Genomic DNA, 16,824 nt, shown 5'->3' on the forward strand with positions numbered 1-16,824 from the left:
GTTTTTTTCCTAATAATACCCAACTGAAAACCCAAAGACGGAAGTTGAAAGTGAATGCTACAATTAATATAAAAACTTGACAAATACATCTAACTTCATGCTATTTCCATGTTCAATATGGGCAGTCTTCTTTTTTTCTTTTTCCCTTAAATTTGCAATTCATAAGTGTATTGCTGGTATTGTTTAGGAAGATAGAGATGAACAGAGTAGTTCAGACCTTCCCTAGGTACTAGCTAGACCTTCTGTTGTTTTTCAGATTTCTTCAGAAGTGCAGGGGTAAAATCCCCTGATGTAAAAACATAGCTTATGGTATATTATTTTTAAAATCAGAGGTGTAATGTTTGGCAAATTTCATGGTGCAGCATCACAATACACAGAACTGAGTATATAGAACAAAATTTGTGTTATGTTTTAAAACCATGTAATGCAGTTATGTCATTGTATATATACATATACATATACACATATATATGAAGAGTTTTACTGTATAGTTAATAATAACCAGATTTCAAGGTAGACAGGCGTGTTAACTTTAGGTAAAAGTGAGCATGAGAGTTTACTGCAAGTCTGCTGGCTTTGCTTGGGTTTGAGGAACTGCTGCTTTCATTAATTATGAACGTTCTTTATCATAACATTTCTCTTAGGGTAAGAGAACTATCAAAATAAAAGTGTATTATTTACATAGGTGTCAGAGTTACTGCAGTTGATATTCTCAGCTAAAACTGCGTCCCAAGTCACGCTGGACTGGCTTCAAATTTCAGACTGTTATTTGCAAAGTGCAGAAGGGTAATTTCTCAGCTGGGGTAAGATGAAGTTGTTAGAATTCAGTTTTAAAGGCAAAGAATCAGAGTGGTTTAAAATAAGCTAAGCTTTGCATAGCCTCTACCTCAAAGATACTTTCTAAGGCATTCAGCTACCATGGTGATGAATGTGGTATAAATAGAAAATAGGTTAGATAGAATCCAAAATGTTTCTGAGTAAATCTAAATTAACAGTGGCCATTCAGGAAAGCGAGGTAGGAAGTCACTGTGCAAAATTTAAGAAAATACACACCAATAGTAAATCCAGAGTGGTTTACAGAAAGAGGAAGGTAGAAAGCAGTTGGTAATATCATAGCTGGTAATACAATACCAACAGGACTATTGGATTCTGATTCTGTTCAACCCTAGCACAGAAAAAGCAGACACAGGAGATGTTTTAGAAACTTGAGAAGCACAGAAAGATTTTTACCTGGGAGACAAAAACCTCTTTTGAACAGACAGGTGTGAGAAACAGCAATGTTCCTCCATGTATCTATGAAGCAAGTAAAGGATCCCGCAACAGTGGGATACATGACTAGGAAAGACACTCGGAAATAAGTCACCTTTTCTCTGCAAAAAACATACATCTCTGTCCCCTGTCAACCAAACCCTCTTTAGCTTGTCTTGCAATGTAAGACCCAAATATAATTTAAAGACAGCCAAGTACATTTTAGTCTGTTTACGTAAGCAGCTTTCAGTTTTCTGCCCCAATATATTAATATATCAACTGTTTGGTAGGAATTAAAGGTCTTTAGACCCCAGTTTGCAGACTTATTTAAAGGACATACAACTTTAGGGACATGGATAATTCTGTTGTTTTCAGTGGAGCTGTTCATGTACTTTAATTTGCAGGTGGACTGAAGTACCCTGTACAGGTCTATGTAGACCTAAAGAATATACAGTAGGCTAATGTGTGCTCTACAGATATGTCTTTGTACGAATAGTTTGCACTGCATTGCTGCCTTTTTGGGGGCTTTGCTTTGTCTGCAGCCAAGGGGAAAGCTTAGCTTCTCTAGCAATTTACTTTCCAGTGATTGAGTAATACTCTGTGATTGCTAGTGTGTTAACACCATTACTTGGTGACCTTTCCTAGTGATTGTATGATGACAACTGTGTAACAGCTGCCCTTAAACTAGCCTCATGTTTGAGATGATCAAGGGATTAAAGACCTGTCTTTCATGCTGCTACTTTCTGAGCTTCTGAATTGAGTCTTTTTTATGTTGTCATCATTTCTGCTAGGTAGAAAACAAGTTGAGTCTTCAGTCATGTATTTGTGACCGAGACGTAAGCACTGATTTTTGCTGGTGAGATGAACAAAATCAGAGGGTGCAGTTTATCTAACTCAGAAGTAATTCACTGAATATGATCTGATAACAGTTCTCCACTGCTTACCAAAAATCAAAGTTTAATGGAAGAGTGCTGACCAACCACTTATCTAGAGATTGAAATTTTAGACTTGAAAGTAATTTTTAAAAACCTAGCTGAAATTATTTTGGATGGAGCATGATAGCTAGATAGAACCGAAACTTCAGGGGATGTGCGATAGTGCTCCCTCACCCTCGTGTTAGTCGATTCAAGATGACTGATGACCTCTCTCTGAGGAGGCAGAGGTGCAGGAGAATGTTCTCGGGGCCTCTATGAAGGTATCCATTAAATAAGGAGTGATGGAATATACCCTCACAACTATCCCATTAACTAGAATTCACCATGAACATGTGGCCTGCAGGTATGTTGTTTGGGCAAAGTAAACCTAAATGCCAGCAGCACAGTCCTTCAACAGATCTTAGGTCTTATCAGTACCCCTAAGATAGCCCAGCGCTTTTACAGATCAGCTCAGCAATGAAGAAGATCTGACTGCTGATTTCAAGCAGGGGAAAGGTTATGTAAACAAAACCTTTTTTGTAGTCTCATTTCTTTGAGGGTATGCAAACACAATTGGTTAACTTGCCAATTAATTTGGTGATGTCCCTGGACTCTGAGCTGTCACTAAGCTTGTGTATGCATTTGGTTTAGGAACCCATGTCTCCTCCTGGCAGATTACATATGTAACCAAAGCTGGGTTTCCATTACCCCTTCTCTGAAATAGCAACGTGATATATCTGGGAATGACGTTATCAGCTTTGGAGATGCATGATCTAGAACAGAACGTGTGGTTCATCTTAATAACATGAAGCCAGCATAAATGCATCAAAAGCACCCTCTTCTTGCATGCTGGCTTCTCATAGCTATGTGCAGCTTCACTTTTTCAAAGTTATCCGAGTTTCTTAGGGGTTGCTCTGTTACTGTTGAATAAATCCTCACGGGAGTAAAGGGTTATCAAAACTACACCACCTTCTACTTCTTTAGATTACCTTCTTTATTGTAAACATACAGTAGCATCAACAGTTTAAGATAAAAACTCTAAAATAAAAAGTAAAAAACCAGTCCTCTCCTGCCTACACAGTTCTCTCTTTGAGACTGAAATGAAAGAATGGCAGATACTAGCCACATCACTTAACACATTCCTGGAAGGCATCTGGATGCTGTGGTGAAAAGGGGTGTAGACAAACCAACGTAAAACAGCATAGCTTCAGTTGTGTAACTCGTGGCAGGCTCTACAGTCAAGCTGAGACCACGTACACTTCTTGGGTGTCCATTTCCCTTTCAGTATAGCTTAAACTCAGAACTAACTGTTGTGGCCTATATGGTGCTGAGAGCAGAAGGACATAATGATCCTTGGGGGCTTAAAGCATGAAATGACAGTAACAATGTCTGTGTTCTGGGGGGGAGGCCAGCATATCTCCCAAGTGCCACATGATTATGGTATCAGAAGAATCTATCATTCACTAAGCTGTGTAGATCAGGTGATTCCTCCTTTCTCTTCTACCCAAGGAACTAGTTATCATTATTGTAACTTAAATAATCATTAGATATTTGATTTCTAATGTATCAACAGGATGAATGAATGTTTTCACATTTCTCACTGCTGTAAGACCATCAGCTGATATATGTTATCATAGTTTCATAGCACAATTTTTGTTCCAGGTTCTCTGTGGACTTGTCTCTATGCTACTTAGACTACAGACAGATGGCCTCTTCTGGATCCAGCTGGAACAGCTTAAGATGTTATTGTGCTTTATTCTTCCCCTTACTTCTGCTAACAAAGCAACCTGTTTGAGTGCTCCCTAACCCACTTCAGGAACAATCAACTGAGTTAGGGCATAGCTCCTATTTAAACTGTTTGAACTATCTCAACTGATTCCACTTGAAGTGGGTTAGGGAGCACTCACACAAACAGCTGGGAGAGCTACTGGGGTAGTAATCAATGCCCGAGGGACCCTGATAAACAGCTTGAGACGGGCAGGGCACAAACGTTTCAAACCTCTGCAGCTGTTTGCAAATTGAATATCTACAAAGGGCCTATAGGCTGCACGTGAGCTATGACAATACCTGTTTCCAGATCAGGTGTTCTTCTCAGCTGTAACAGCTAGTGAGTTTTTTTAAAAAAAAGAAAAGGAAAGTTGAGAATTATAAGAAAGTTTACAGTGATGTGCCCATATAGCATATGAGCAGATATCCTCTGAGTGTAGCACAGCATATTGTGCAACAGCATGGGAGAGGGGAAATTTTGGCCAGGAAAGTCAAAGCATATTCTTTCTTTTATCTGTTGGATGATAAAGCAGTGCCTTTCATGTGCTGTTTTGATTTGACTGGCCTGAAGAGGGGGGCAGACAATTTCTATTGAGCTTCAATCCCCAGTCCTGGAGCCTATTTAATAGAGTCTGAGTGTTAGGGGTTTCAACCCACCGATAAAGGGAGCCCTTCCAACAAACAAATTGAGCTGCCTTCCATTACACTCTGAATCTTCCAAAATCTCCGAGGGGAACAGAGTGAACAAATATGTTGAGTGAGTGTGCTCAGTTTGTGGTAAACGGCTGAACAACCCCCCCAGAGCATATGCCGAGTCTATAGCCATCACACCAACACTGGGTCTGAGGACCAGAGGATACATCTCATTTTCTTATACAGGCCTTTGGTCTGTACCAGCTTCTGGTGTAGTGATGCAGAGCTGGGAGAAGGTGATAGAAAACTACACCCTCATGGGAAGCACTTGTTCTCGTGGTTCATGCTTGGGCCCAGGCATCTGGAGGGTCTATTTCTGGCGTTACCACGCACTTGCAGTATGACCAGGGCTGAGTCACACATGAGACATTATTCTATATGTAAATTAGGTATCAACAACTTTGCAGGTGATGTTTGTTGCAGCCTATTTTTTTTTTTTTTTCCCCAAGTGCTTTAAGTGTATCAGTATGTTGCACTCTGGGCCTGTTTATGGCCAACCCAGAGCATTTATGGGCTGTGGCATGGCCACCTGCACCCAGAGAAATACAGTGTTGTGTTTTTTACAATTGACTGGTTCAATGTTGATGTTTTTTCCTGGGGCAAACCCCACCTTCACTGAAACGTGAATTGTGAGGCAAGTCTTGCTCTCAACAGCAGCAGCACCTGCAGTGTTTGCTGGGGGGTGGTGAAGCCTTTCTTCCCCCCCACATGCCCTGTATCTTTTGTGGTGTCTCATGGTGAAAGAAGCATTCAAACTGATGATATCCATCTCAGCCAGCATGTCATCGCTGGGGCCAGCCCTGGCTGACAGGCCCAAGGCGCCAGCCTCGATGAAGGCGCACCCTTCGGAAAGCAGGAAGGTGACTACGGCATTAAGACCTGACCAAGGCCGCGACCCTGCTGCCACGCATGGCCTCCGACAAGTCTCTCGAGCGCCCGCGAAGGCACCACCCTGCCCAGCCCGCGCTGCCCCGGCGCAAGATGGCGGCCGGCGAGCGGCGGGGGTAGGCGGTGGCGGAGGCCGCGTCACGTGGCGGCGGCGGGCGGCGCATGCGCCCTGGGGGCGGCGCTGACAGGCGGCTGCATGGTGCCCGCCGCCCCTCCGCCGCCGATGCAGTGAGGCCGCGCCGGGCCGGGCCGGGGGAGCCGGCGGCGGCCTGGATGGTGGCGTAGGGCCCGCGTTGCCGGCTCCCCAGCATGGCGAGCTACCTGCCCCCCTGCGTGATAGATGGAGGCACCGGGTGAGTGCGGGGGGTTGGGGGGGGAGCGCACAGGTACTCCCAGTCCCCTTTCTGGAGAGTCGGGGGGGGGGTGTCTCCGCCGTGCCGGCGTCCCTCAGCCGCCTCCCGCTGCCGGCTGGGGCTCTCAGCGGGGTGTCCCTTCCCCCCTCGCGGGCCTGGGCTCTTGCCGCCTGTCCCGGTCCCCTCTCGGCCTGTCGCCCCTGGGGCGGAGGGTCTCCCTCCACTCTGGGCCTGTCCGCCGCTGGGGCGGCTGCTGCTGCCCACCGCCTTCCCCCGAGTACCCTCCTCCTTCTCCTGCCCTTCCTCCCCATTGGGAGCTTAGAGCAGGGCGGTCCTGCCGTGCCCCAGCCGTGTGCCCCGGGCAGGCCGTGTGCCTCCGCGAATGGTGTGTTTCTACGTGCCCTTTCTTCCTCTTGAGTCTAATTTTTGTTCATGGTCCTTGACTTTAACGTATGATGAAAATGCTAAAATTAGGGATTGCTTATTTCAAACGACTGCCTGGGGAGAGGGGACACATCTTTGCTTTGCCTGGGAGCTGTGAACTGGTACTGACTGTGGTCCCGAGGCAGGTGAGGTGTGCTCGCTGGGCTGTGGCGTCTCCTTCATGCACAGCCCCTGGACCTCAGTGGCCTTGCTGGATTGAGTCTGGGTATGCCTCTGGACAACGTGTACTACATCTTGAACCTTTCCAGGTATTACCTTGGTCTAGCAGTGAGATGATAGCTGGCTGTCTTAAACTGGTGGTGTTTCTTGGTCATAAGCCTATCCCTTCTTCACCTTTGTCAAATCAGTGTGAGATTTATTTTACATTTAGCCAAACTACAAGTTTTGTGACTCAAGTCTTTGAGGACTAAAATGAATCTAAATTGCAGAGGCTGTTCTCAGGAGGTGTTTCAGGAACAGGTCTTTCCTATCTGTATGTGTCTAGAGAAGTCCCATTCATCATCCAATAGACAGGTTCTGCAGTGCCTCAGGAGTGGGAGGTGTCAGAGGAAGCTGTATTGAAGATAATGTTGAATATGTAGTGTGCTTTTGCTGATATCGTTCTTTTGTCCAACAGTTATGGACACCTCTGAGGAGAGGAGACACCAGTCTATGATTCAGCCAGTAACTTTACTTGTCAGGCTCTGCCTCAGTGTCACTGATTTCATTAATTTATTGCAATAATAGACTTTTCCTCTGCAGGGAATTTGCAGCACTATTTTCATTTCTTTAATGCTTGTAAAGTTACCTTAAAATTTCCAAAACTGAGCCATCTTAAAAAAACAAACCCAAACAACAAACCAACCAAAAAAAAAAAATCCAACCCCCCAAGGAAGCAGAGAAAGCACTTTCCAAAGATAGGGTGTCACGCTGCCTTCTTCTGAAAAAGTGTTCCGTATTTTGAAATAAGTCTATATTAAACTGTCACAAAACTTCTAGAGGTCTCTTGGCCTGTTTCTGTTTATGCCTTATCTTTGCCCTCTCAGTGGGGATTACTGGAGTCCACAGCTGGAAACTTTGGGAGTAGACTAGAGACCAGGTTCCATCTTGCATGTAATTCTGTCTGTGCATCAGATACACCTTGAGAGTTTCCCAGGTTCCTTCTAGTTATCTGCTCAAGATACTTTAAATACCAGTTCTCCGCAGAACTGCTGATGTTACAGGGATACTACTTGACAGTTTGAAAAAGTTTTTTGAGGAGAAAATGGGAACTCTAGGTGGATCCTTTTAAAAAGGCTACAGTAGAAACTACAAAATCCAGAAAATGCATTAAATGCAATGTCTGTCTTTTGCAGGAGACCTCCTTTGCTCTCAGTTTGTGGAGTGATCCCAGTGTTGCACTAGCAGTAGGTAATGCTGACCAACAGCTGTACAAAATAAGTAAGGGTAGAAAGAAACTTGTGTCCTTTCAGAGAAATAATAATTTAAGTAGAATTTCTAAAATCTATTTAGTGCTTGCATGGAAAAAACTGGTGGAGTTTGTGTGTGAGGGTGTGTATATTAGTTTGTTTCAGGAAGGGTTCAGATAGTCCCCAAATGATGTGACTTTGCATTTCCATGCCTTCAAATGATCTTAATTCATATGAGACAACGTGGTGTGTCTGCTCATGGGACTTCTCTTGGCTTCGCGGTAGGGCACTGAAAAGTGGAAGTCTTTTCAGCAATGAGATTATTGAATTTGAAATAAATTATTTTGCAGAATTCAGAAAGAAATAAAGAGTCTGAACCAAAGCAGCCAGAAGAACTAGCTTGACTCATTGATACGCAGTCTCTGGAATTTTCCTCTGTGTGGGCTGAAAACCTTCTTATTGTTAGAATAAATCTACTTTGGGTTAGAGGCTTCAAACAATTCATTCAAATTATTCATGAAAGGGCTTTCAGATGAAAAACTTGGAAAAGCATAGCAGAAAGGAAAAGGTATATGCAGACATGCACTGTGGAACATTGTATATATAAAATACACTTTTCTACTTACATCTCTGATGCTGAATGAGGTGCTTTGTCCAGACACTAATACTTTTTCTTTTCATGGAAGGGGATTTAAGAAGTTTATGAAAAGACGCTTTTTGTGGTTGTTTTGTGTGTAAGAAGCCTGGTTTAATTTATTGTTGTTTGCAGCCATAGGCCTCAGTCATGTAAACCACTAGAATTTCTCAAAAAAAAAAGCAACAAAAAGTGTATAGAAAATAGGTACATACCTTCAGCGAAAAACATGCCATCATAAGAGGACAGGATAACCTTCTTCTCTATTGGATAGATGACCTGAACTTTCTTTGTCATAAACTGTTCAGTCTTTATTCATATATTTTGCAGAAAGTGGTAATAATTTGCTATCATCTTTTCCATTAGTATTTGAAAATTATCTGTTATTCGTCAGTTTTGATGCACTACATCTTCATTTTCTTTGCATTAGGTTTTCCTTGTGATCAGTTTACACTTTGCTGTCAATGTTTTTGGGGAGAAGGGCATGCTATTTTTAGTTTCGTAGGACTACCAGGCCTTTTTGGTGTTGCTCTTTAAGTAGCTTTAAACTTCATAACTAGTTTTATTAACGGGCATTTAGCTGTGGGACCTCAGAATGCTAGTAGGTGGGTGTGCGAAACAAAGATGTCTTAAAATACCCCTCTATTCAGTGTGTGTATTTGCAGACACTAAGGAATACTTCTATTGTGGGTGTATTTTACTGAAGTCACTCCATTTTCCTTTTAGTAAAAAAAAAAAATTACTTTGGCAGAGTCTTACTGATGAACTTAAATACTTGATTTCTAGGAGAATGAGCTGGACTTGTCTTAAAACTTAGGGTGTTTTTTGTTGCTGAGCTATTAAAGATATCTGGAATCTCAGAACAAGTTGCATTTTCCCCCTTTATTTCTGTTGCTAAGTAAGTGGCTTTAGCCAGGTATTACCTCTGCTCTTTACATGTGAGACTTGTGAACAGACATTACTGTAATTGCCATTCTGGGTGTAAGGAGCCTGGGTTAACTGATGTTTATAATCACAGGCTTTAGTCCTGTAAAGTGCTAGTCTCTCAAAAACCCTAGTGGCTCTAATGTACGCTTTATTCCTGTAGTGGCTGCTGGTGCTCTTGGGTAAACTGGACAGACATAATAGATTTTTTTTTTTCTGTTTGAGATTTCTTCCTTCATCCCTTCTTTTTTTCATTCCTATTCCTTCATTACATTCTCCTTCATTTCACAAGTGCCTTTCCACATCTTTATGAAGAACTTGTGTTGTGAGTTTCTTGGGTGTATTTGTAATAATGATAATACAGTCTGTTTATGGCAGCATGGCATCACAGGTGTCCTGGCAGTAATAACTGTTAGTTATTTAGCATCTTAGTTGTCAGAGAATGTGTTCTCTTTACAAAGGTTAATTTTTTTGTTTGCTTACAGGACTTTCTTAAAGTGTTTTTCTGTTTTCAGTCACTTCATATCTATCTCTTCAGAGGTTTGGTTTTTTTTTTTTGTGGATGTAACATATTTTAAAGACCCAGAGCAAAAACCAGTAGAAACTGAGGAAATGGTAAAATGTTCACAGCTGGGCTTTGGTCTTTTGCATACTTGTCCAGAGGAAAAAATTGTCCATTCTTTATTTTGAGATGGATACAGCAACTTCCTGAGTTTATGATTTTTTTTTTTATACACCTTAATTATGTTCTTCTCATGCTTTAGTAAGAATTTTCCAAAATACGTAGCCGCTTTTATAAAATGGTTGAGGGTGCAGTATCTGCTTCCCAGTTTGGTGTATTTGTACATCATTGCAGTAATTTTTTCATATAACTTTTTTTCTGTTTTTTCATGGTAGGACCTCAGAAGAGAAGGAGGGTTAGGACTTACCATTCCTCAAGTAAAAGCTAGTGAAACTGATTTGTGTACTAACTAATCACCTGGGAGAAACAGGATGTAGTAGGGAATGATCTTTATTTTTGGAAACTGCTTGTTTAAACAATATATAATTTTTGGGTTTTTTAAAATACATTTTTTTTTTTAAATATGAAGTCTCTTCAAATACCCTTGCATAAAATAACCTTAGCCTATTGGATCAGTTTTCTACTAATCTTTAATTCAGTCTTCAGTATCCTATATTTTGGAGAGTTTCCAGTAGGTTCCTATCTCACTGGCAATAAATCTGTTACTTTTAATGAAATTAAGTTGGAATACTGGCATGTTCCCTACAGCTGTCTTTGTAATTTACAGATCACAAGACGTTGCATTACCATTAGTCTTCTAGGCTGTAACCCAGGAGAAAGAAAATCATGTTTTAGATGCTTAAATATTAATTGGAGAAGGGACTGGAGACCAGGTAACCTCTCTAACTGTTTAAGTCCAGAGCCTTTCAGGTCAATGAATATTTAAATATCTTGTATAAAAGGGAACAGTCTCTGTAGGAGGTCCTGGAAGTGGGTCACCCAAACACTTTAATGGACTCTTGGGTATGCCTCTGGAAGGTAGAATATGTTCAGGTCCTGCTGGCCAGAAGAAAAATCTGGGACCAAGTCTGCCATGTCCTCAGTAAATAGTCTGTTGGATAAGAAAGGGCAGCACAACTGCATTGTCTCTTTTCATTCTCTTCCTCGGTGGTTTTGAGAGTAGTTTTGAGTTTCCTTTCCATCTGGTTTTGTCAAAGCACCTGAAATATGGCTGTTTTTTCAGGTTCGTTTCTTGTTTGATCCTAAACATATATTTTAACAGGTTTTTTTTCCGCTTGCTTCCAACGTTCAACTACGAATGTAGTTATTCTCATAGTTCTAGTATAGATTAATGCATGCAAAAGAAATTTTTCCAGGTCTTATCTTCTGTGAGATGTGTTCTTTGAAAAGAGAACTACTTTTCACTGAGGAATAAGCTTATTCTATAGTTTTAACTGGGGTTAATTCAGCTAATTAAAAAACTGATCATTAAAATACTGAGCTATAGGCTTTTGGTAACTCTATAAGTTATTCTAGTAGGGGGTTCTGACCCCTACTTGAGAGGGAAGGTAAAGCTATTGCAGACTGATAGCCCAAATTGACTTTTAGAGGGTGTGGGATTTTTTTAATGCTGTGAGTGGGTGTGAGTTTAACGTGTGTAGAGGGGGAAAAGATGGCGAACTGAACTCATCTCTCAGCCAGAGTTTAGTTTAAGAACTGAGTTCTGATTATATTTCAGGAAATCTTAGTGTTTTACATATCTCTATGTACACACATACATAAAAATGGTATAAAAAGTATGTATCCATATTTACATGATTAGGTATATGTGTATATATGTATGTATTCGCTGTTTCTGCTTGATGGCCATTTCTAGTCTTAGAACTAGGTCTCTTGAATGCAGAACCGGTTTCCTTGGTCCTTGCTGTGTGCATTTGAGCAAAGCCTGTTTCAGCGAACCGAAGAGGAGGTGTCCTGTAGTACATCTTAAATCCCAGTGTAACTCCTGTTGTTGCTTGTTATGTTTTAACAATATTCCCCAGGTAGACCTTATTCTAAAATGTGAAGAAACTATGCAATAATAATCATAAAAAGAATTCTTACTAGTAATGGCCGCCTTTACAAATAAGACTAATGTCCTGATTATATTTTTTGAGAGCCACAGAAAGTGTGCGTAAACATTTTGGATTAGACTGAAAGCATATTCCCACATAATGATGATTAAAAATGCAACAAACCCTTGCCCGCAAAACACAGTCCTTGTCTTTTTGGCCTTGGGGAAAAGGCTTTTTTAACTATTATTTGAAGTCTATTGAAGCTATAGCTTTGAAGAAATATTGAAAATATAATATTTAAATTCTAAGGTCGTTGCTAATTCAGTTTTGATTTAATTCCTTTAAGCAAACCGACCTTAATGAGTGTTCTATCAAACAGTCCATAAAGGGTAGAAGCTGTTAATAAAGAAGCAACCCTCTGCTTTAGCAGTGGCATATATTGTTTGCAAATACTGTGAGTAGGCTGTAGACAAAGACCCTAAATTCACTTTAGGACCTAGGTTGTGGTTGATCCCATTTAAGACTGTCATGCGTTTAGGTTTTCATGGTAAAAATGGATGTGAATAATGCTAATTTCCCTCAAGTCATGCTATTATTATAGTCCAATCTAATGACAATATTAGAGAATGATTTCACTCTCTGCAAACCATTAATTTTGTTGTGGTTTTCCCTTTTTCTTTAAAATTGCTTCTGAATTTTAGTTGTGTGTTTTGTTTCTTTTTTTTTCCTTAGGAATTACAGCTGGTTTTCATAGTCTAGAATGTTAATTACTTCTAGTTGCTGAAGACCTGAACTAGCTTTCAGTCATTAACACCATGCAAAGATTTAAGGTTTTGTGTGAAAATTTCCTTTTTTTTTTATCCCCAAGTTAGTTTGTTCTTCCTCTTGATCCTTTACTTGTTAAAACAGATATTATATGTCTATTGTAAGAGAAAGACAATGCTTCATACCATCTGCTGCCCATTTCTAAAGCATTTTATCAATGCATGCTTACTTTGGTGTAGTATGTATGTGTTACCACACACAGATACTATACCTGTGACAAAGTGAGTGGTTTGTGCAAAAGAATTGTATCAGGACTGCAACTAGAGTTCTGAACTGTGGTTTTGGACGTAAGATACACTATTTTTTTTTTCTGTGTTTTGACAATATTAAACAAATATGCAAAATCTAATTACATCTTCAGTCATGGTAGCTTTCTGAAAGGTAACATCTACACAGCCCTTTTTTTTACCAAACGATGGAATGTGGCCTGCCCAGCTTTTGTCATAGCTGGTTACCAAGGTGGAGGAAGTAGGACTTGAGTTTTCAGATTTCATAGTTCAGACAAAACTGCCAAAATTTATAAGCTGAAGGTGTCTGACAATAACACCTAAAATATTTACCACTTCTGAGTTTTCTTCTTAGCAGGGTACTACTTGAAAGTGTAACCCAGAAAATGCAGATTTTGGGTATGCGATTGGCCTTGACTTTAAGAAGGGTAGAGAACTGAAAATATTTTTTCTTTTTTTACATCTAAGTGCATCCTATGACCTTGTGATCGTTCTTTTTCTAGGTATACGAAACTTGGCTATGCAGGAAATACAGAGCCTCAGTTCATTATCCCATCATGTGAGTAATTTTTGTTTCTCCAAATTCTAATACACGCCATATCACTGAGCAGTTTCATGAGCAAATGACATGCTTTCCAACTCCTAACTCAGCCTTCATAGTCTCCTGTCCATCTGAAAAGTGATATTCATTGCGTTAGCATCTTTGGCTAGAGTTAGCTAAACAGAATTCCTTGTCTGTGGTTAGCTAGGACTGTTGCTCATTAAATCAGCTCTAGGTTGCTATGACAAAGATGAAGAGAACTCCTGTCCAATTTCCTTTTTATCTCCATTATTTTTCTTACAGGACTCTTGAGTAGACAGAATGCAATTTACCTCCTGTCTACCTGACACCATGGTTACTGCCCGGATAATCTGGGGAAAGCTTCCAATCAAATTAAATACTAAAGTGCAGGTGGTGTCTGCCTTATTTACATTGTCTGGGACCGTAGACAGTTTAATATTCAAAAAAGTTGTCCCTATTAGGAAATGTTCTTTTCAGGTGTGTGTTTACTAATTAAAATGGTAACGTGCTTTTGTTGAGCAGATTAATGTACAAAAAAATGCTTAAATGTTGTACCTCTCTGGTGTTCTTGATTTTAATTGTTGTCTTAATAGTTTCTCTCAAATGCTATATATATATATTTGTAAATAGTAGCACTGACTATGTATATATGTCTAGTGGCATCTGTTATCTCATGTTTATCTCCAGTTACGTTAAACACTGCCTTTTACTTTTTGAGAACTTCATCAGTTAACTACTTATTAATGCATCTAGACTGTCTTGTAGCTACTCGCAGTAGAAGGAAATGATAATCTGGGCCCAAAGAGGTGGCATGGGACATACTCTTTACCAGTTGTAGCTGAAGTACTGGTTATAGTCTTACTATTTTAAGTATTGTAAAAAATTCAGACCTAAACCACTGGTAAAGATTTAAATGTCTTATGTTAAAGAGGTGGGATAGCAGGAGATTCCTGTGAATTTTTTATAAATTCTGTTTTATAAAACTATAAACTTGTTGGGGCTTAAATGTATTTCCGAAAGAATTGTTTGCCTGTCATAATTTTAGGTGCTGATAGTATTTGCTACATTTGTGGATGATGCCTGTCTAGTCTGCGTTTTCTACTGTATGTTATTTAGATCCTGATTATGACCTATTAAAATCAAACTGGATATAAATAAGGTTATGTTTTAAGAGTACTTTATTCCATTTTTATTTATAACTTGCCCCAAATTTGCTTTTTTGCTGTCTCATCTTCTTGCCTATAGCAGCCATCATCTAATAATTTTAGTGATAGTTGCAGCCTGCTAATGGGAAGCATAAGTGTCTCCAAAGATTTCTCTGTAGTGCTGCAAATTGATTTCTCCCCTCCCCCCTTCCTCCTTCATGCCAACCAGGATAATGACTCCAATACTTATTTCTGAAGTACATAGTTTATTTTCTTCTCCTGTGCGCTTAATTCTAGAGTTGAAACTCAAAAGATCATGTTGCTTACTGACTAAGAGTATCTCCAGTGGAATGTTGCACTTGCGCAGGTTTAATGAGTGCTAAACTGCTCTCTCTAAACAGTTAGTCTGTAATGGAATACATTTTTAAGATTTCCTGTGTGTTGTTATTTATGTTGAGGGATGGGTGACCAGAATCCTCTGTGATGCAGTGAGAATGAACTCTGCTATATTGGCTTGTCAATGGATCGCTTATGTAACTTCTACTTTCTGGAAACTGTGCTTTCTATATCCCAATTTTTATTTCTGGAAAAGAATCTTTAAGTAAATATTCATTACTTGGTATTTAGCTGTTTTAATTTTGGTTTGATTTGTTTGGGTTTTATTTTAAGGCATTGCAATTCGAGAATCAGCCAAAGTAGGTGACCAGGCTCAGAGGAGGGTAATGAAAGGTGTTGATGATCTGGACTTTTTCATAGGAGATGAAGCCATAGATAAACCTACCTATGCTACAAAGGTAAGCATTGAGTATTTTTAAGAAGTCTTCCCAGAGTTTCAGATTTTTGTTATATAGTGTTCTAGGACTTTTTGATAGATATTTTGAAGCCATGTTTGCTTTTCTGTCAAGTATTTTTGTTGCTTTTTAAAAAATAGCATGATTTGGTTCATGGGTTTGGTTTTTTTTTTTTTTCAAACGTCTGTTTTACTAGTGCTGTCCTGCGTGATTACTGCTTGAACCCTTGTGTAAATATCCATTGATATAGTGCAGCTGTTCTGTTTTCAAAATTATTAGTTATTAAAATAGTCGTAAACAGTGAATATTTAAATTCTTGCTAAAAGTGTATCCTCCTAACATGGCGCATGAACTGGGGAATGCGTTGGATGCTTTTGCTTCAGGGAATGTCACAATTGTTTTCTGGAGGGCTGTCTTCAATGCAGCTTTTCTGTGAATCATATTTTCCATACTCTAGTAAAGAACTTCTTGTACTTACAAAATGTTACCGGCTTATGAATTATGTGGAAAAAAATCATATTTTATACATCCTACTGTATTACTTAAATGTCAGCTGTGTTCTTAACATTGAACAAAATGTAAACATCATTCCTGCCAGAATTTTCGTTGAAAAATATATAGCCTATGTGGTCTTTATTTCTTTTTATAGATTAGAAGGCATACTGAAGCCAAGTATGATTCTCAACTTTATAAATGATAACATTTGTACAGAAGGAGATTAAAACACAGTGCCACAATAGAGCAATAGCAGTATTAGGAATAGAGTCTGGATTCTAGCTTCTAGTCCTACAAGATAGAATCACAGTTTGAAGTACCTGGGAGCAGGAGATAACTTCAAATAGTGCCTCTAAATTAAAATCAGAATGGAGGATTTGATAACCTAACCACGAGATGATGTGTTTTCATTCTTACAGAAGAGGGAAGGGTTTGGACACTTAAGATGTTCCTGTTTCTGGGTTTGGTTTTCCTTGTATGTATGCTGACAACTTTTCTTGTTTCAGTGGCCTATACGACATGGTATTGTTGAAGACTGGGACCTTATGGAGAGATTCATGGAGCAGGTCATTTTTAAATACCTACGAGCTGAACCTGAGGATCATTATTTTTTAATGGTGAGTTAGTGAGACTGGGTTATAAAATATTTTTGTAAGAGGGAATCTAAATAATGTTCCAAGCACAAGTAGCTTTGTTTTTTGAGTATTTTTCTCAGTATACGTCTTTTATTTCTTCAGCAGCTGGGGTGGGGGTAGGAGGAGAGGGAGGAGGAAAATAATCCGTAAAGCTGCATTATAACTAAATTCTGTTCAGGCTACTGCAGGTTGGATTTTGTTTTTTAAAAATTTCAATTAATGCTTAAACTAAATTCTGTTTGAAATTTTCTATTTTGAGTGCACTGAGAATTTTAAAAGTTTGATTACCATACCAAGCTAATCAAGACATGAACTCTTAAGACTCTCTTGAGGTG

The 16,824-nt window shown here is 39.6% G+C and overlaps 1 protein-coding gene across 4 annotated transcripts in view; it reads left to right on the forward strand.

The window, feature by feature from the left end:
- The first annotated feature begins 5,681 nt into the window (after positions 1 to 5,681).
- ACTR3B (actin related protein 3B) overlaps positions 5,682 to 16,824 on the forward strand; it is a 28,368-nt gene continuing 17,225 nt past the window's right edge. For all 4 annotated transcript variants that reach the window (XM_074899904.1, XM_074899903.1, XM_074899905.1 and 1 more), the window contains exons 1-4: positions 5,682 to 5,863; positions 13,365 to 13,420; positions 15,238 to 15,362; positions 16,361 to 16,471. In XM_074899904.1, coding sequence (XP_074756005.1) covers positions 5,820 to 5,863; positions 13,365 to 13,420; positions 15,238 to 15,362; positions 16,361 to 16,471 — 336 coding nt within the window. In that variant the 5' untranslated portion in view covers positions 5,682 to 5,819. The remainder of the gene's footprint in view (positions 5,864 to 13,364; positions 13,421 to 15,237; positions 15,363 to 16,360; positions 16,472 to 16,824) is intronic.

The sequence above is a fragment of the Athene noctua genome, chromosome 2 (assembly GCF_965140245.1).
Source record: "Athene noctua chromosome 2, bAthNoc1.hap1.1, whole genome shotgun sequence".
In the NCBI taxonomy this organism is placed as follows: Eukaryota; Metazoa; Chordata; class Aves; order Strigiformes; family Strigidae; genus Athene; species Athene noctua.